General features: G+C 37.6%; 1 protein-coding gene across 3 annotated transcripts in view; it reads right to left on the reverse strand.

Moving 5' to 3' along the window:
* The window catches only part of CNTN3 (contactin 3), a 343,356-nt gene that overhangs the window by 148,361 nt on the left and 174,168 nt on the right, over positions 1–20,827 (reverse strand). For all 3 annotated transcript variants that reach the window (XM_047851060.1, XM_047851057.1, XM_047851058.1), the window contains one exon: positions 4,336–4,431. In XM_047851060.1, the coding sequence (XP_047707016.1) occupies positions 4,336–4,431 (96 nt within the window). The remainder of the gene's footprint in view (positions 1–4,335; positions 4,432–20,827) is intronic.

Below are 20,827 nucleotides of genomic sequence, written 5' to 3' on the forward strand. Positions count from 1 at the left end.
AGCTTCAGAAGAGAGCTTATTAAAAATGCAGAATCTCAGGTCTCAAACCAGACCCAGTGAATCAGAATCTGCATTTTATCAAGTCCCCAGTTGATTCATTTGCAAGCAAAGTCTCAGAAGTACTGGACTGGAACATACCTCAGTTGGGCATTTGGTTGAACTCTGGAGAGATTTCTGCTCAGGAGACTTTGGCATTGCTGATCTGTTGTGCTCACATAAATAATGGCCTTGAATATTAAAACAGAGCCATTAACTTTGCTGCATCTGGTATGAAATGTCAGAAGCCCTTGGCTTAGGATAGTGACACTTTCACTGAGGACTCTGTGCCTTTGTACCACCATCATGTGGAGAATGGCAACTGGGGGTTGCTTTAGGTTGTGCCAGAATAGAAAGAGGCCCGGCCAGGAGTCAGCCATTCTACTTCCTCAGAGTTCTATGATTTTAGGTAGACTGCTTCCTCTCAGAGACACACTTTCCGAACTCCCAAATTGTAGCCCTAAACAACACCTGGGAGACTCAGGGCTGAAGCTTACTTTCTGGCCTCCTGCCTCATCTGTCATTTATAAACACGAAGGTTGGGGCGGGGGGGGCGCCTGAGTGGCTCAGTTGGTTAAGCGTCCAACTTCGGCTCAGGTCATGATCTTGTGGTTTGTGAGTTCAAGCCCCACACTGGGCTCTGTGCTGACAGCTCAGAGCTGGGAACCTGGGAGCCTGCTTCGAGTTCTGTCTCCCTTCTCTCTGCCCCTCCCCCACTCGTGTTCTGTCTCTCTCTCCCTCTCAAAAAAATAAACATTAAAAATATTTATAAACAAGAAGTTTGGGCTCAAGGCATTCAGGTATTGGCTGGGTGAGAGCTGAGCCTCCTGGCATCTCCAGGACTGAAGTTTCTGACTCTACCTTAGATTGTCACTCATCCAATTCCTCTTCATACTTTTAATCAAAGGAATCTCCTGCCAGATGATTTCCACAAAGAGCCACCACACTGTTTAGCATCTAAGTAGCACTCCGTGAACAGAGTTGCTGTGACTATGTCTGTTGTTTTTACTATTACGATTATTATTTGCCATTCTGAGCCTACTATGTCAGGGTATTCCTCAGGTAGGGAATATGGTGGATGAGTAAGTACGACGGTGTCTTTAGTAATTAGAAAATGACAACACAATTAAACATTTCTGGCCATGGAGAAGGGACCAAGAAAAAATGAAAAAGGGGAAGTGAATGAAGGTAGAGCAGGGTGGTAAGACAGAGAAGGGCAAGTGCGTGTCCTGTAGAGTCACAGAATGGGCCATGAATGCCACATATCACATGTTCTGATAAACCCTGGTGTCGTAGCTTCAGTTGTTTTATGCCCTGCCTCACAATTTCCACTGAATAAAACTCCCTAAATCAATAGGCGATAGGAAGAAGAACTGATTATCAGCTGTTCTGGCTGGAGTTCACTCTCATTTGTCAGTGCCTGCACCGGTCTGGGTGGCACCCAGGGCATATTGGTTGTTAGATGCTTATACCTCTAGAAACAAAGTTACTAGTGATTTCTCAAAAAAGCATTTATGACTGACCAAATCTTTAAAAAGGATTCCTTTATTCATTCCATGAATGGGTTCATTTGTTCAACCAATATTTACTGTCTACTTGTTATCAACCAGCCTTTTGTGGCTTAGCAAGTATGTATTAAATTATTTTCACATGTGCTGAAGAAGGTTGCCTTCCATTGGGCACCTGGGTGCAGAACAAAGAGCAACTTGGACTCTGTCTTCAAGGAGTTCACCAGCCAATGTGTCAGGGCAGTGAATGTAAATTGTTGAGTATCTTAGCATTAGGCAGACTTGGATCAATGAGAATCCTTTTTTTCAGCATCTAACTCTGACACTGTAGCCCTCATCATTTTCCTGTACAATCTAGAACTAAAGAAGGTATGCTTCTGTTCAGTTCTTTACAATTCTATGCATGGTCTAGGCTCTTGAGGGCTAACGTGGCCTCTCCGGGGAAATTTCTTTCCTTCTTCATCTACAAGCCTACTTGACTTTCACAGTTAACCCAACCCATGTGCTTCAAACATAAAAAGAGAAATACATGAAGTCACCAATAGTTCCCCAAGTGCATGATATTAGAAAAGAATTCATCTTCTGTAGCATGTCTCATGCAACAGGTTAGTCAACTGAAAGGTCCCTCCTTTGTTATCACTCAAGTCAGGATCTTAAGTCAGGACAACATTTCCAAAGCTCCTCACAGACAAGATTCTCCAGTTGTTTTTTATATTCATTTAAAAAAATAAATTTATTTTGATACTTCCTTGGTAGGTGTACTTCTAGCCATTGTTTCTAATACATTGCCTTGCTTTTTCTCCTAACAAAACCCTTCTCTTCTTTTAGAAAATGCATCTTTTTCATACAAGTGCTTCTCAGTAGACACAGCTGACCCTGACCCTCTGCTGCAGGAATAATCTCTTAAATAAGGTTAATCGGGTTAAAATCAAGAGCCATTGAACAACAGGTTGTCTGCTTCATTAGGATCGCTAGCATTAAGGACCACAACAGCTTGGAGTTAAAAGAGACCACCTTTGCCACCACAAGGAGTCTACATTACATAGTATCAACGTTGAGGGAAGCAGGGCCATGATATCCAAAGAAAGGACACTTGTTCATAAAACTGGCTGAACCTGTGGCTCCAGCAGACTGGGAGACTAGGTTCCCAGGGAGGAGACACTGAGATAGAGTTTGGGATATTTTTATCAATGATCAAAGCTTATAAAAGGAAGGAAACAGGAACAGGACTGGGAAGAGAAAGAAGTCCAAGTGTGATGTGGCCCAACAATGCCCCTTACATCCTGGCAGCAGGCTCTGGAAGACTGCCCACCAAAATGTTGGGCAGAAAAGGCTGACCCTTCAATCCTTCCCTGATGAGTCACCAGATGTGGGCTCTCAAGACAGGGGGTAGATTATGGGCAAGTGACTCTCTATAGTTGAGGAGATTGAAAGGGAGTTGAGAGTTAGAGGCTATCCACTGACTCCACCATGCACAGTGAGGCAGTAAGTCTTTCCAGGCGGTGCATCTCTGTGACAACCACACAGTTCTACTAGAAGCCAACTTATCATCCCAGTGATGTGGGCCAGTAAATTCCCTATTTTCTTCAAGTGGGTTTGAGCTCAGTTACTCTTATTTGCATTCAAGAGACTCTGTTTCCCTTCAAAGTTAAAATTCCTCTGTAACTTCAAGATTCCAGAAAATATATACTACTCAAGTACTTTGGGGAGCCCGATGTAAACCATTCCCCCAACATCATGGCAATCATGTGTGCTAATCAAGCCCTCCAGCTGGCTCATACATTTCAAGTGATCAGAGAGTGATGATGGCAAATGTTTGTTTCATTGGACTGAGGGTTTGATGATTAAAACTGGCAAGTCACTGGGGGAAAAGGACTTTGGTTTGTATGTCACAAAACAAATAAAGTCCAACATATTTTCATTTGAATAAACTTCACCACGATGAGAAGAAGACTTCTCAGTTTCGCCTTTGGCCAGAAAGATTCTCTCTAACCTGTTTAGCTCTCAGTAATTCCCATCCTCTCAAGAACAGAATTGTTTGTGTCTTCAAGAACAGTGATTTATACATTAATAATGCCCTCTCTATTCCTGTAAGTGACCAAGTTTGAGCACAAGAGCAAAATAAAACCAACACTCCAGGCTCTTGCTAGGGAGCAATGCTTATTAAATTATTTTCAAATGTACTGAAGTTCATTTTCACTCTGAGTTTTTAGCAGTATTTCAATTTATAGCAATGTAGCATAAAACGTGCAATTCCAACGCCCCAACGAAAATGACGTGAATACGCATACACATATTATTTTGATATATATATATATATATACATACACACATATATCACATGATACAGAGGCCCAATGTCATATATTAATCATGTTGAAGTGTGTGTATGAGACACAGAGAGAGAGACACAGGAAGAGGGGGAGAGAGAGAGGTAGGGAGAGAGAGAAGGGGGAAACCATAAAGACTCTAATGTAGGTCATGTTCTAGAACGAAATAACAAATGATATGGTGTAGAAGCACTGTTCAGCACCATTAGGTAATTGAAACAAACTTGATCTCACTTCCCTTTACAGCACTCCTTGTTGAAATAAATTATGTTTATAAACTTCTCGGGATGGACTATCTTTTGTATAGTTTCTTATATTCCAACTCAGCTGACAGAATCCAATACTTGGGCTATCAATTTTCTCAGGGTAATTTAGGGAAGCAATAACAGTACATATGCTGTTGGTCTTGCACTGAAACTTAGTCAATGAATATAAAAAAACACAAACAGACCACTTCTCACCTCCGGAGTGTGGCGGCGGGCCACAGAGCAGGACGACTCCCTGGCCTTCACGCACAGACACTGTACTTCTCATTTTGGTTTTAAAATTTTCAAGATCTATTGTGAAAACAAAACAGAAAGGAATTTCAGAAAGAACAATACAAATTAAAATGTTAACACAGAGCCAAACCTTTCTCTTGCACGATAAAACCCTTTGTCAGGAATCTCAAGAGGAGAACATTTTCTTTGAAAAGGAATATTGAGGGTTTTGATTTATTAATGCTTCTTTGAAATCCAGCAATACAATAAAAATATAAACTCACTAATCCTGTGGTGTTTTAACAGTGTCAGATGGCCTAGGCTACCCCAAAGGACAAATCAGGTATTAGAATTAAGTAATTAGAAAATATGACTCAAAGACAGAAATGAAATATCTTGAACCAAAAATATACAAGAACCAATATCCACATATGCCACAGTGATTCATCAAATCATGAAGACGTTTAGCTTTACCTTATAATGAAAGCCAGCTACTCATGAATTTCTCTCCCCAAATACTTTATTATCAGTAGCCTAAAGAAATTTTATCCTACCTACAATTATTGCTGTTATTTACAAAAAGAATTGAAAATAATCAGGTTCTGGATACAAGTCTATTTGTTCTAAGTCTTGAAGGGTTCTATACAGGATATGCATCACCTGAAATTACCATGCAGGTTGAATTCAAAGGATAACAGTATATTAAATCCACCTACTCCTTTTTATTTGTAGTTGTGAAAAAATGCAAATAATTTTTATAACTGCCCAAAGACTTTCCCCCCCAAATTTTTAATAGAGGAATCAAGGAAAATATTATTATGACCACCAGTGATTATGTTTAAAAATTGTTTAATTTCTTCCAGTAACAATCCAGGAAAACAAATTCTGATTCTTATTCTCCAGCATAAATTACAGAATGGAGAAAATTTCATTGGCTCATTTTGAACAAAACTTAAGCCTTTTGGGGAAATAAAAAGCATGAAAAAAATCTACTGTTTCTTTGAACCCAAAAACCGTGAATTCCACTTTTAATATACTCAATGGTGTCACTTTCTGTATCAGAACAATTGCACCGTCAATTTGTGAAAGAATACACTCATTTCCTAGCTCATAAGTGTTCATATAAATTGCTTAAGTGGTGAGGCAATATGTGTATTTCAGAACACGACCTGGAAAATTTCAACTTTGTCTTGAAAAATGTAAAAAGTAAAATAATTATCTTCAAACGGATAAAAACTACAAACTGTAGGCAGTTATGAATATTCTAAGCACTTAAAATCAGCCCATCGGAAGGAAATAAGAGGGTCTATTTGCTTCATTTTAATGTTTCTGAAAAATAGTATTAAACTACTAGGTTTAATAGGCATGGGATAGGTTATAGGCATGGAATAAAGCTATTCAGCAAAACTCACTATGTATGCCCATAAAAGAAAAAATTTTACATCTGGACTTATTTTAACCAGAAGTTACCCTACAAAAATGATATGACAACAGAGCATTATATTATCTTCAATGTGTAAGTAAAATGCAACATAATCAAAACATGAAGCCTCCTGAAATATACCTGAGTTGGAACTGCAAAATTGTACCATCCAAATATTTCCCAGTGACTAAACAGGGGAGTACTTCATATCAGAATGTAGCCTATATATGGAAAAATAATATCCAATAATGATTTTCTGGCAACCAAGTATGTATCATCATTTCTTATTTCTTACCCAATTATTGTTTTATTCTGTTACATAAATTCACACCATGGAAGTGATTCACCCCTGGTTTTAGCTGGAATATGCACAAAAGGATAAACCAGTTCTATGGAAACTAATAACGTCTTTTTTCCCCAAAAGGTAAAAATCCCTTTTGCCTAAAGCACTGATACTGTGCAACAGATGAGCCCATTGCTCTAGACCCTTGCATTGAAACAGTCTCTATGCTACACGTGGACAAAGAACATTATTTTTTTGGATATCTGTAGCCAGTTTGTGGAGCACATACATCAGGGACAGCAAAGAAAAATGCCTGTACTGGCTTTAACATGTTTTCCAGGGCTTTGTTGCTAGCAAACTGTGACTACAATGAAGTTTTGTTTTCTTTAAAACACAATCCTCTGAATTCTTACTTTATGTTACTCAAAGTGTGGTCCAGGACCACCTGCATTATTATCACCTACGATTCTTATTACAAATGCAGATACCTGGGAAATTGCTTAAAACTAGTCAAGTTAGAAGGAGATCTGCAGTTTTAACAACCTTACTGGCTAAAGTTTGTGCACACAAAATATAACTTTGTGGCTTCCTATTAAGATGTACTAAGTTCAACCCAGATTAAGTATCTTAAAACATATCTCACATTTTTTGGAGCATATGAAAATGCCCATGGGATAAAGAATCTGTTAAACATCCATTTAGCAGTAGGGATAAAAAGTGAAGCTGTCACTAACTGAACAAGTATTCACTTAAGACTTCAGTCTGCTGCATGCTAGGTTCTGAAATACCAATCACTGGGGCTTCCTTTCAAAGAGAGCCCTGTGTGGTAAGAGCCTTGAGACCAACAGCAAGAACCTTGCTCTTCTGGTGGTAAGTACACAGAGGAACAAACCTTCAACCGAGAGACGGAAAAGATGCCTTGAAAGAGTAGCAATCAGCCAGTCAAATCCAGGATGGGGTGCAGAGGGTGGGGGTGTTGAGGGGGACATTCTGTTCAGACAGAGGAATCAACAAAGGAAAACCACTGATGCAAAAGACCACCTCCTTCAAAATACAGCCAGATTCCCACCTTTTGGGGGTAACACTAAGGACTACAGAGATAAAGGAAGCATAAATGTCTGCAAAGTTTTAGATTACTGAAATACCTATTGGATGGTTACATGTGTAACCCAAACTCAAGGATGCCTGTAGTCCATTCTTGGCAAGAATTGTATTAGGACAACTCTGCTTAGGAGTCAAAATAAATAAAAACTAAACCCAGAATTTGTTAGTAGAAACAGTAGATTAAAAAACATCTAAGAATTTTATTTTTGTCTCCTTTCCAATTTTTGCAGACTCTGAAATTATTTTGGAGTCTCTAATTAGCTGGACTTTAAAAACAAACTAACATGATAGAAGAGCATCTAAAAGAAGTACAGTTAACATCATATTTGATGGTGCAGGACAGAATGCTTTCTCCCTAACATCAGGAATATGACAAGGATGTCCATTCTTACCACTAATATTCTAACCACTGCAATATTGAAAGGAAAAGAAATTAAAAAGTATACAGTTTGGAGATGAAGAAATAAACCACCCCTGTTTGCAGATGACATGTCTAAATTAAAATCAGAAGTAATCTGTCAAAACAAAAACAAAACAAAACCTCTCAGTATAAATCAGTGAGTTAAATAGGTCAAAGGATGCAATTTCTACATACAAACACTGAGCATGCAAAAACCAAAATTAAAAACACAAAACTACTCACAATCATTCAAAAAAAAAATTAGATCCTTAGGCATACAGATAATAAAACATGTGAAGGATCTATACACTGAAAAAGACAAGATACTGAGAGAAAACAAATGTAACCAAATGGAGAGTCATACATACTGTGTTCAAGGACTGGAAGTCTCAACATAGTATGAACTCTGCAAATGATATGCAATTAGTATTTAAATTCCAGAACATTTAAAACATTTGTTCTCTTACTTTTTGAAGGTACTGGCAAGCTTTTTAAAAATTTTACATGTAAAAGCACAGGCCTGAGAATAGCGAACACCGTCTTCACTGAGAAGAATAAAGTGGGAAGAATCACTCTACTTAATACTAAGGTTTATTTTATAGCTACAATGATCAAGACACTGTGGTACTGGCAGAGAAATAGGTACACAGGTCAATGGAACAGAACAGGCTAGAAATAGACTCATATAAATATGCTCAACTGATTTTTAACAGTGGCAGATGCAATTAAATGGAAGGAGAGCCTTCCAATTACATGGTGACAAAGCAGCTAGACAACTATATGCAAAAAAAAAGAAAAAAGAAAAAAAAAGAAAAAAAGACCTAACCTTCACTCATATATAAAAATTAACTCAAAATGAATCATAAACTTAAATGTAATATATATATATTACATTTATATATATAATATATATATTATATATAACATATTATATATATTACATGTTAAATATGCATACATATATATATATACACACATACACACATACATATATACACATATATATGTATATATATGTATATATATGTGTATATATGTATATATATGTACACATATATACATATATATACATATATACACATATATATACACATATATGTGTATATATATTACATATTATATATATATTACATATACATATTACATTTAAGTTTATGATATATATATGTGTGTGTGTGTGTGTGTGTGTGTGTATATATATATATATGTATATATATATATATATATAAACTTGGAGAAATACATAGGGAGAACATCTTTGTGACCTACAACTAAGCAAAGAGTTTTTGACAACAAAAGACCTAACAAGTACCTGGATCATTAAGGGAAGACTGATAAATTGGATTTTATCAAAATTAAAAACTTTTGCCTTAGGAAAGCCCATGTAAAGAAAATGAAAAATCAACTACAGAATGGGAAGAATGTTTGCAAACCACTTGACCAGGAAGTGAACAGTACCTAGAATAAATAAGTCCTCAAAAAACTCAGTAATAAAAACCTAAAGTATTCAGTTAGAAAATGGGCAAACAACCTGAACAGACACTTCCTTGAAGAGAATACACAGATGGCTAATAAGAATGTGAAAAGATGTTCAGGAGAAATATAAAGTAAAACCTCAATAAGACAGCACAGCACACATATCCGAGTGGCTAAAACTAATAAACAGTGACAACACTAAACCCTGAAGGTTTAGGATGTGGAGAAACTGGATCACTTGTACTTTGCTGGTGGGAATGCAAAAGGTTACAGCCTTTCTGGAAAACAGTTTGGCAGTTTCGTATAAAACTAAACACACAAATACCATATCATCCATTTATCCCAAGAAAATGAAGACATACCTTCACACAAAAATCTGTACACAAAAGTTCATATAGCTTTATAGGCAATAGCCCTGAACTGGAAATAACCCAGATGTCCTGCAATGGGTCAATGGTTAAACTCACACTGGTAGATACATATCATGGACTACCATTGCAGCAATAAAAAGCAGTGAACTACTGATACACCTTACAACTTGCGTGGATCTCCAGAATTATACTGAGTGAAAAAAAATCCCAAATAATCCTGAAAGGTTACCTGCTGTATGATTCCCTTTAGATATCATTTTTTAATTAAAATAAAAGACTAGAAGTAGAGAACAGATCAGTGGTGGCCAGTGTTTGGGAAGGTGGGAGCAGGGAGATGGGTATGGTTATAAAAGCATTGTCAGGGATACTGACTGTAGTCAGATACACAAACTACACAAGTGATAAAACTGTATAGAACTACACACACACACACACAGATGAGTACATGTAACATTGGGGAAATATGAGTGAGAAACAAAGAAAAACAAAGAAAAAATCCAGCTCTCCATATTTCATTTTATTTTATTTTTACTCTTCCTCCACACCCCCCACAGTCAGATATTCCAAAGCTCTAAGCACACCATGGGGCCAGTATCTCCAAGGCTGGCATCAAAGGGAGATGTGTAGAGCCAGGAAAGAAGTACACACCTTATTCAGAATGCTTTCCCATCCATTCACCTGGATCATTCCTGGAGTATAAAATAACTACCTTGATGCCTGTCTGTTAATATTCTAGATTGAGCAGATTTTCCATGGACTTCTCAAGGACTTTACTTTTTAAAATGTTTTTACCGTTTATTTGAGAGAGAGAGAGAGAGAGAGAGAGAGCGAGAGCGAGTGAGCACAAGCAAGGGAGCGGCTCAGAGAGGAGACACACAATATGAAGCAGGCTCCAGGCTCTGGGCTGTCAGCACAGAGCCTGATGGGGGGCACTCCATGAACTATAAGATCATGACTTGAGCCGAAGTCGGCCGCTTAACTGACTGAGCCACCCAGGTGCCCCTCAAGGACTTTACTTTTAGGCTGATCTCCCCAAGCTGTGGAGAGGAAGACAAGACCACAAGAAACCAGTGATACATACACAGAAAAGACTGGGGTGACTCTGATTTTCTGACAATCTTGGGCTCAGTTTGGAATCTGATTCCACTTGCTGTATATTGCGGGTGTTGCTTTCTCCATGTAGATTAATTCAGGTAATCACCTAGCAAGCAGAATGTGAAATGTCACTGAGTATAACCGCAGGGCTACTGTGCACAAGTGTACCTCTGCGTGACTTAAAATGGGTCAAACAATGGCTTTGTTTCCTACCAAAGTCAGTAAGGGAAATGCGGGGTTAAGCCAAATTAAATGAGTTTCTTTATACAGAATAAGTCAGAGACCTTAATATAAAATACACACTCATGAGGTCTACTAATGTCAGATGGGAATTGAGCATCCTAAACATATCTGACCAAAGAATTCTGTGTAGAACATTTTACGGGAAAGGCTGGAAAAGGCCATATGTTGAATTAGGTACACATATGTGCAATTGGGTATGCCATAAATACCAAAAAAAAAAAAAGATGCCAATAAAAGACTGAGAAATAAAACAAACCATTTTCTTCCTAAGAGGATTAAAATGAAGCATACAAGTGGCAATATGTCGGAAATTTTGGCCAGCTGAGTAAATAGCCTTAACACTTAAAAATTTAGACCTCTGCCTCCAAACACCTTAGGATCATTTGCACTTAGAGCGTGAGAACTATTAAAATCATTATCATTGAAAGCTGCAAGTGAACTTTACTAGTTGTGTAACTCAATTGTATTTGATGCTATGAGGTGAAGTGTTACCTTTTCAATTAAAACACAAAATATTACCCAGTAGTGATAAATACATTGTCAAAGGAACACAGATAGGCAGAGTAATAGTACCATGCATAATGTTTTAAATGAATTTAACGTTTAATGTTTAATGTTGAAATGCTTAGTGGTTGGTAGTTACCAAATTAAATCACTGCCTAAACAGTGTAAATGATGAGACTGTCTTTGAAAGAATCAGATAGCTTTCAGTAAAAGAAAGCTGCTCACTCATATACAAAAGCTACAAAAACAAAAACAAAAACAAAAACAAAACTCAATGAAAACATCTGGAAAGGCAATAAAAATCAAAATTGCAGTTCGGTTAAGGTTTTCATCTTCATCTCTGTGGTACCAGGTGTTATAAATAAAGAAGAATCTCATGCAATGATTCAGCTTCTACTATCAAGGGTAGAACTTCATTTAGTTGAAAAATCTCATTAAAGCATACTCCACTCTGAAAAGAAAAAAACAAAAACAAAAACAAACACAAACAAACAAAACCCTGTGTTTCAGTGCATGACCATGAGTTTTCTTCCTTTTTTCCGACACATGCAGAAGCCTCTGGAAGATCGCCCAAATCAGAATATTAAGACACAGCCAAATGACTCTCTTACCATCTTCAGTGTCAGCAAGTCCACAACATAACCATTACTTCCTGCTCTATATCCCAACTCCCAAATTCAAAGTGTCTCCTCTTATATTTTGTTGCCTTTCTTATTTAATATATCAGTCCGGTTCTCAAAACATTTAATCAACTATGAAGTCTCTACGGGAAAATTCTACCATGGCAACATTTGTGTCTTAGGAAAATAAAAATGTTCCCTTATGTAAAAACAATGGCTTGTTCAACAAAGGTCGTAGTGTCTTTGTTTTGTTTCTGCAAAAGCAGGGCCTCAGGTGATCTAGTGTGTGTGGGAGACAGTCTCAGGAGGTAGGAGGGAGGGAGGGAAGACAATGAGAAGGGGCTACTGGAGTCCAGGAGGGCTTGATTGCATAAAAGCTTCCAGTAAGCTGATGGAACGCCTTGTGGAACTGCCATTTTGCAAGATGGGAGTCTGGGGCATTTATACACAGGCTCCCAACTTCAACAATGGAGGGTTCCCCCACCCCACCCCAGGGGGCAAGAATTCCCCCATACTCATCTGAGCATGCATTAGCTCGATGCATTAGGTCGACAAGGGAGTGTCGACCCTCCTGCAAATGAATTAAGGTGGGCAAAGAGGATGTCATATTGGGTCCCAAAAATGTCTACTGAAAACAGATTTTCTTACTTAGAGCCTGGCCTTTTAAGAGGTTTTAAAACAGGTGTGCATTGTTAGTTTCCAAGCAGACCTAAGTATTCAGTATTTTCTAAGCCTACTCAGGATATAGGGATATAGGGAGGCACTTAGTAAGATCTTAATGTCTTCAGGAACTGTTTAGTTTTGTTTTTTAAATACAGCTTGGGAATTTTGGCGTCAAGGGTGAGACCTCAACATCCTCTCTAAGACCATCCACACGGGTGTCTCCCAGTGCACCTTCCCTCTGTCTCCTATCACCCCAAGGCTCTGGAACCCCCAACTTTCAGCCACATACCCAGAAATAATAACAAACTACTAAGTTTTTCCTGAACACAAAATGCTGGTCTAGTTAGTCAAGCAAATAGTGTTCCCACTTCTTCATGGGTATAGCACACTTTTATTCATCTTCAAACCTAGCTTGAGCCACATAACCCTTTCTTGAAACTCCTGAAAATATCTACAACCATTTTGTCTCTGAACTTCCCATACTTTTGCATTTGCTCATCCTGTCCTATTTGGGGGGCTGTGCTAAGTAAGGTTAGAGCACTATCATTTTCACCTTTACTATCCCTAGACAGTAGCATATTTCTTGGCATTGTGTGGGTCATCGATAGTAGTTTAAAATGACTTAAACTGTCTTTTCATTAAGTCACCTTTCTTGGAATCTCCATAGCAAGTCTCCCAACTAATCAAAGCTTCTGTGCCTGTGCTGTAGACTTCTGAACTTTCAGTCATGGAAGCTTAGGGAAAGAATGCAGGAATAGGAACACGAGAAACATGTCTTTGCTCTGTCACAATCAAGATCCGCGTGACTGAAGGAGTATCACTTCATTGCTCTGTGCCTTCCAGATTTCCATCCAAAAAAGTGAGGACAACATCTGCCCTTTGAACTTCACAGATTTTTTTTTTTTCTTAAAGGATCTCTAGCATCACAGATGTGAAAGTCCTGTGAAAAATGAAAAAGACTATAGAAGTGCAAACTCTTCCTATTCCTTCTCAGTCTTTGGTTTTATACCTCTCCCTATTTCAGTCTCTCTCATGCCTCCTCTATGGTCTTAAACATTCATGCATAACCCCACCTGGAAAACAAAACATATCTTCCAGGGACCCTCATACTTGACTTTTTGAAACATCCCTCCACGCTCTACCCTGACCATCTGCTTCCTCCGAGTTTTAGCTTGCGGTCAACTTGGGTTTCTATCTTCTGGAGTTCGACAAACCCAGGTACAAATCCCTTCTCTGACACTATCTGTTTGACCTGAGGCACATCATGTCACTTGTTGATCAACAATTTCATCATGTGTACACTAAGGATAATAATAGCAATTATATCTGCTATATTTGTGAGGAAGAAATAAGATAACTCGTGCCAGTTACTTACTACAGTGTGAAAATTTCTAAGTGTTCAACAAATGATAGCTCTCATTTTGCTTTTCTTTTTTTTTTTAAGAACCTCATCAAGTCTGATGCTTCTATCACTATGTCTGTACCAGTGATGTGTCTATGAAAATTGTGATTCAAAATGGGCTTTTAGTCCCCCGTCCTTCCAGCATTTTCTGGATACCCAATTGCCACCTCATATGTGACATTTCATTTTCCGATGCTCCAGATGTCCCCTACACTTCCAATCCAATCTGCCACTTCTCTTTCCTACACTGGCTCAATTCACTCCATTTGACCATGTTAACTGTTCCGCAAACTCTATCCTCTCTCTTCCCATTTCTCTATCGCTGCCACCATCTTAATGTTGCTGGAACTACACTACGATGAAAATTCTGCTGTCCACAGTAAGCCTATGACTCCGGTATGTTTGTCTGTCTTTTTTTTATGCCTTGGCATCCCCAATGTTACAAGAATACATTTTATCGACATTGACTAAATGGATATAGGAAGGACTTAATGGATGAATGAATTTGCTAGGCTCTGTAATAGAAATTTTTTTTTGAAATTTATCTCATTTGATTTTCAAGAAAGCTCTATTATAAAGACATCTTATTTGCATTTCCAAAAAGCTGTGGTTCAAACTTATCACGGAATTGGACAAAGGTGATGTCATAAGCGGTGAAGCCAGTTCCATTGATTTTGGTCCAGTTCTTTTTAACTTTATATGTACAATAAGTCCATCCAAACTTTTGGGCTTTTCTTCTCACCTGTGGTCTCCTCCCTTTTCACTCATCCAATGTATCTATCTTATACTCATAGTGTTGAGTTCAGCTTTCTTCATAAAACATACTCCCAATGTTCAGTATCTGCTCAAAAGTCTCCATTCATTTCTCATTGCCTAGATGGTAAAGCCCACATTCCTTACCCCAATATTTAGTCATTCATTCAACAGATATATATGTATACGTATGTCAAGTATGTGTCTATGTCCTAGGTAGTTGGACATGAGAGCACAATCTGTCACTCTGAGTATTTCTGCTTCTCAAACTTGGGCCCCATCTTCTACTTTAAACTTATATTAAGTTTTTGTATCTCAAGGTCTAGTTTGAAATGTTCATACTATGTGAAGGAAGCATTCTCTGGTAATTTTGAACCATTCTGGTAACTGTATTTTAAATTTTTTAAATGTTTATACATTATCTTTTTGAGAGAGAAAGCGAGAGAGAGAGAGCAGGTGTGGGGCAGAGTGAGACAGGGAGACACAAAATCCAAAGCAGGCTCCAGGCTTTGGGATGTAAGCAAAGAGCCCAATACGGGGCTCAAACTCACGTTACGGGGCTTAACCGACTGAGCCACCCAGGCGCCCCTGGTAATTGTGTTTTAGATCTGTCTGTCCAACATGACTAGAGTGGAAGCCTGGGACCTCCTTCATCTCTTCTTTTTGCCTTTCACAGACCTCACCTTGTACCTATCCAGGACAAATGGCTTCAACTTAGGCAACATGATCCCTCTATAAAAGGTACTGTCAGCTGTCCAGAGAAAACAGAATGCTTGTGCCTAGTAGCTGTTCTCTACCATGCCCTTCTGCTTCCTGCTGTTGTATTTGTTAACAAAACTAATTGCTCGGTGTAGAAATTGTTATTGTTGAAATTATGTGACTAGAGAAACAATAAAGAAAGTTGAGGAAATAGGTATATGAAAAAAAAAAGAAATGGAGCTTATGCTTATATAAATATAAACTCCAAGACTTTTGTAAAACTCAAAAATGAAAATTTACACTTTTCCAAAAACTGATGCCAAAGTAGGTGGACTAGAAGGGGCCAGATAACCATAAAATCTTGAAAATGGAAAATAAATATCTTTACACTATTTCTGTACCCAGAACGCCTCAGAAATATTTTAAAAATTATGACTCAAATTAAAAAAATACTATAACTGGAAGTCTCAAAAGATGTATATGGGTGTGTGATTTATACAAATATAGTACATCCAACCTTGAACTAAAGAAGAGTGCTTGACACTACATTAAAAAACAGAAAAAAAAAACCAAAAAGCAAATAACACATACAATTACATACCCAAAGCAAAAATAAAATTTTATGATTAATATGTACCCTTTTAAAAATAATTACCTGTTTTAAAAGAATTTTTGGAGTGGCATTGCAACTAGAGCCCCCTATGGATTTAGAAAAGAGTAAATGCTGCTTAGGTAAATTAAACAAAAAAATTAAGAATACTTTAATATCAATGGTATTGACAGTTTTGCTCGTTTAGTATTTGAATCCAGGAAAAACAAATAAAGGAACTATCTCCATTTGATTATGAATGTTAATTTCTCGTGTAATACAAAAGTTTAAAAATGAACCGTTAATGTAAACTGAAGAATAAAAGTAAATCTTTACTGCCCAACAATGTTTTTCTTCGTATTCTTCATGAATTTAACAAAATCCTAGCTTGTCATCAAGACGGTAATTTTAAACACTTATCCGGCAATATTATAAATCATTTTTTTTTCTTTGAAACAAAGATCTCCAGGTACACCAGAGATTTGAGAGAATTCAGAAAATCTGCATGAAAACCATATTTTAAAAGTCAATTTGATTTTAATAAGACCCTAGGAAAAGCAAGTGTTCTTATACAAAACATTAACAAATAAAGCAAGCTATACTTTCAACACTATCAAAATGTGTTATATTTCAAAAATGAACCATCATGTTGGGTGTGCCATCGAGGAATTTTAATAATTAGTAATATAAAAATATACTTGGTCCTTTCATTTAGAAACATCTATTTGCCAATTTGAAAAATTTTTAAAAATCACATAAACTGACAACATTCTGAAGACGGGAACATACAGCACTTCAGCGTAGTTATCTTAATTATACTCTCAAACATTTTTGAAAAGCTCTTTAATAGTCAAATTAAAACGCGTCAGTGGCTTCTTCAGCAAGGAATGTGAATTCAGACTTCAGTTGGAGTAAGTATCTGCACTAAAACTAGCTCCATGATTTTGAAAATTCTCAGCCTCTTGGATGCTCTGATTCTTCCGAAAAATTAAGATTATCTGAAAACTGCAGGTAATTTAACCTGTGTTAGAAGCCCACTCAGAGGACTACATGAAAAAAATATGCAAAGTTCTTGGAATATACTAGGTCCCCAGCAAGTATTAGCAGGCTGCTTCACTGCCCAGGCCAGCTCAAACCCGACTTGTCCCTGTCCTCATCTAGCCAAACCTACACCATGCGAGCCCAGCCAGAATTTTTCCTTCTCCTTTGAAGCCTTCCACAATTACTCCCTTTTATCTATATTTAGTTTTGCTTTTCATAGGTATGACCCTCTCCCCAGGAACATCATAATTTCTATTGTTTGCCACTCGCAATTAATGGGGTAGTTGCTAAGTAATATTTGTTAAATTCAACACATGAAATGAGTCTCAAAAGCCCCTGATCTTTGGTATCCGTGGCCATCTGAGGAGAACAGACACTGAGACTGTTTATAAGCGTCACAGAACACTTGTCTTTAAGATACACCTGATTTCAGGGGTGCTTGGGCGGCTCAGTCAGTTAAGTGTCTGACTTCAGGTCAGCTCATGATCTTGTGGTTTGTGAGTTCGAGCCCTGTGTTGAGCTCTGGCCTGACAGCTCACAGCCTAGAGCCTGGAGCCTGGTTTGAGTTCCTTGTGTATGTGTCTCTCTCTGCCCCTCTCCCACTCGTTCTCTCTCTCAAAAATAAATAAACATTAAAAAATTTAAAAAAAAGATACCTGTGATTTTAGCAATGAATATATGATGTTACATTCTATACTTTATTCATCATAGGATTAATAAAAGTAAAAACAAACTGGCACAATGCAGTAACTCTCCTAACACTATAGGAAAAAAAATCAAATATGGAAACCTTACACTTATTTACAAATGTTAATTTTTTAATGATTCACTCAGCACCATTTCTACACTAACAGCAAGGCTCACAGGTGAGGGGAGTACCCTTGCTACATAGAAAGAAGCTAATTAGGTTTATTTTTTCTTTAATTATATGACCACCGCATACTGAAAATTCTCGTTAAGAGAAAGAGACATCAAAGGTTACTTATGGATTGCCTGAGAAAAATATTTACCCAATTCAATTTAAATGGAGATTACTTTTTAAAGGACCAAAATGACTTTAGATGTGCATGAACCTCTAGAGATTCATGTATTTTATCTCACATGATGCTCAAAAAAAAAAGTGAGATAGGCAATATATATCATTATTCCCAATTTTTACATGAGCAAATCAAGGCTGTGAGAGGTTAGATTTTGCCCAAAGTCACACTGCTAATTAAGTGTCAGAACTAGGCTGATGGCACATCCTCTGATTTCTAATACAAGAAAAAAAAGGCGGAACGTCACATCCAAATTAAATTTGAAGCTTCTAACTCTTTGTCAGTCTTTAGAAAGTCTACCTTAGGAAAGTGAAATGAATAATATTTGCTCAGTTTGAAAGTCATACTTAAGGTATGTCCATTCTTTCAATCATTCACTCAATTATCCCACAAATCTTATTAAGTGCCTACAAGGCTGTGAGGGAAAAGATGTGTTCCCCTGGAAAATGCCAGCTGGTTCCTTGACCACAGGGTGTCTTGGTTCCCTCTTTCTCAACAAATAAGAAGCCCATCCGTCCAGGAATCCCTTGGGAGTCTGATGTAGGGATCAAAGGCACTGATCAATGAAACAGGGCTTTCAAAATGTAAAGGACAGCACCATATTTATATGTAAATGCTCCCTTGAGGTATCACTCTCTGCAATGTTATGTAGCTTTAGGTTTCTTCAAAATTATTATTCACTGTTGTATGTAGGGTGTAGTCACTGTTTATTTAGTACCCACCTCCCCGCCCATCCTGCCTAGAAAGTGGCCTTCACAAGATATAGACTTTCTTCTGCTACATTTTTCTATCCTAGGCACATAGAATGGTGTTTTGCATGTATTAAGTATATAAAGAGATGTTATTCTATGGTTTCAATAAGAGATCTCACCCTTGCATATCTCTGTATCAACCTACAGAAAACAACAGTGGGGCCTGATAGTATCTTAGAGCACTACCTCGCACAGTTCATTTCTGTTGTTTCGCAGCAGATCTCTTGAATTATTAACTTTAAAGCCTACAACGCAAGTAGCTAGGAAAAAAATCCTCCCACAAAATGTAACTGTGAAGTTTGAAGAAATGTGTATATTTCCCCCTAAAATAAAATTAAAAAAGGAAAAAAAATAAGAAAGAAATGTGTGTATTTTCCCCTAAATTTAACACTGGGTCAGACTTATTGTGTCATGTACCTCAAAATCAAAACTTTTACAAATAAAAAAGGCAGTAACTTACAATAATGGGGAATACTAAAAAGTTACATTTTTAATAATGATTTATTAAATTTATGAGGCCTTTAAAATTTGAACCCAGAAAAAAACAACCTATTATAGCTATTTAAGAAAATTAAGGCATGTATTATTTTGTCATTTTAACACTATACCCTAAAATAAACCGAAGCATAATAGATGGATATAAATATTATGATAACCTGCTTGTTGCCATGGAAACACCACTATCAGTGTATCTCTGAATATGCATTTGCCTGTTTCTCTGGCTAAGCAAACACACACTCATACTACTTGTTTTCTTTGTAAGTTACATCCAAGATTCAGAATAAGCAAAGAACACGAATGCAATTTTGTACTTCAGAAATGCATTACACATGATACCAGGTGACACATGGATCCATTAGTCTAGTAGACTCCCCACCCTTTCGTACTTAAGGAGCCCTTGAAAAAGGTTTCTGGTTTAAATTTTTAAAGCACAAAAATATACACAAATTAGAAAGCAATTAGGGCAAATGTGCTGATGCACATGGTAAAATAAAGTGAAAATGGGACAAATGTAAATATAGTTATTGTTAGAATAAATGTGCCAACTTATTAAATGAGTGATATATTGTACTTTGGACCTGTTTGTTTATTAAAAGAGCCAGAAATCATGAAGCTAGGAGGAGAAATGCACTCCATCAATCCTATATATGTTTCTCTCCATAATAAATTCTCTTTTGCGTTTAGCTGACGCTATCAATTAGGTTACCATTCTCTTAGAAAATATTGCCCTATGGGTATATATTCCATAAGCTTGAGTTTTTAAACAATGAGGTCTCTATATTTCTGTTCTACTCAGTGTTTTCCTTAATCATTACATAATAAGATTGGCAGCTTTTGTAGTAAAATAGATGGGAAATAGATCTGAATTCAGATTGCGGAAATAGAATAGAGAGGAAGAAAGAGATTTTAGGAATACTTCCAAGACATAAAGTTATGCAATTGATAATGTGTAGCAACATTGATAAGGAAGAAAAGAAGTGCTAGAGGAAACCCCAAGCTCTTTTGCACGACTTACGTGGTCCAGTGGGATGTGAACTCTCACTTTTCTGCAGCACCTCACCATTGCCCATGGCCCTCCTCCAATTTAGTCAGATGGAATTCTTTTCTCTAGGTTGCCTACAGCAAGGCTTTGTCCTGCCTCTCAGGACTTCCTTCTCCTGCTCCTTCCACCTGGCTAACAACCATTAACCCCTCTAGCCCAGCTTAGGTACTGTTCCCCACCGGACATACTATGACAGTTTCATGAGGGCAGGGGACTCCTGGGAAAGTCCTGGCATGTAGTAGGTGCTGTATCCGTTTCCTAGGGCTGCTGTAACAAAAACCACAAATTAGGGGTCTTAAAACAACTGAGACTTATTGTCTTACAATTCTGGAGGCTGGAAAGTCTAAAATCAAAGTGTTTGTAGTGTTCCCCATGATCCCTGTAGGGGAACCCGTCCTCGCCTCCCTCCAGGTCTAGTGGCTGGCAAGCAACCTGTGGCACTCCATGGCTGGTAGATACCATCGCCCCAGTCTCTG

Source organism: Prionailurus viverrinus, chromosome A2, assembly GCF_022837055.1.
Source record: "Prionailurus viverrinus isolate Anna chromosome A2, UM_Priviv_1.0, whole genome shotgun sequence".
Classification (NCBI taxonomy): Eukaryota; Metazoa; Chordata; class Mammalia; order Carnivora; family Felidae; genus Prionailurus; species Prionailurus viverrinus.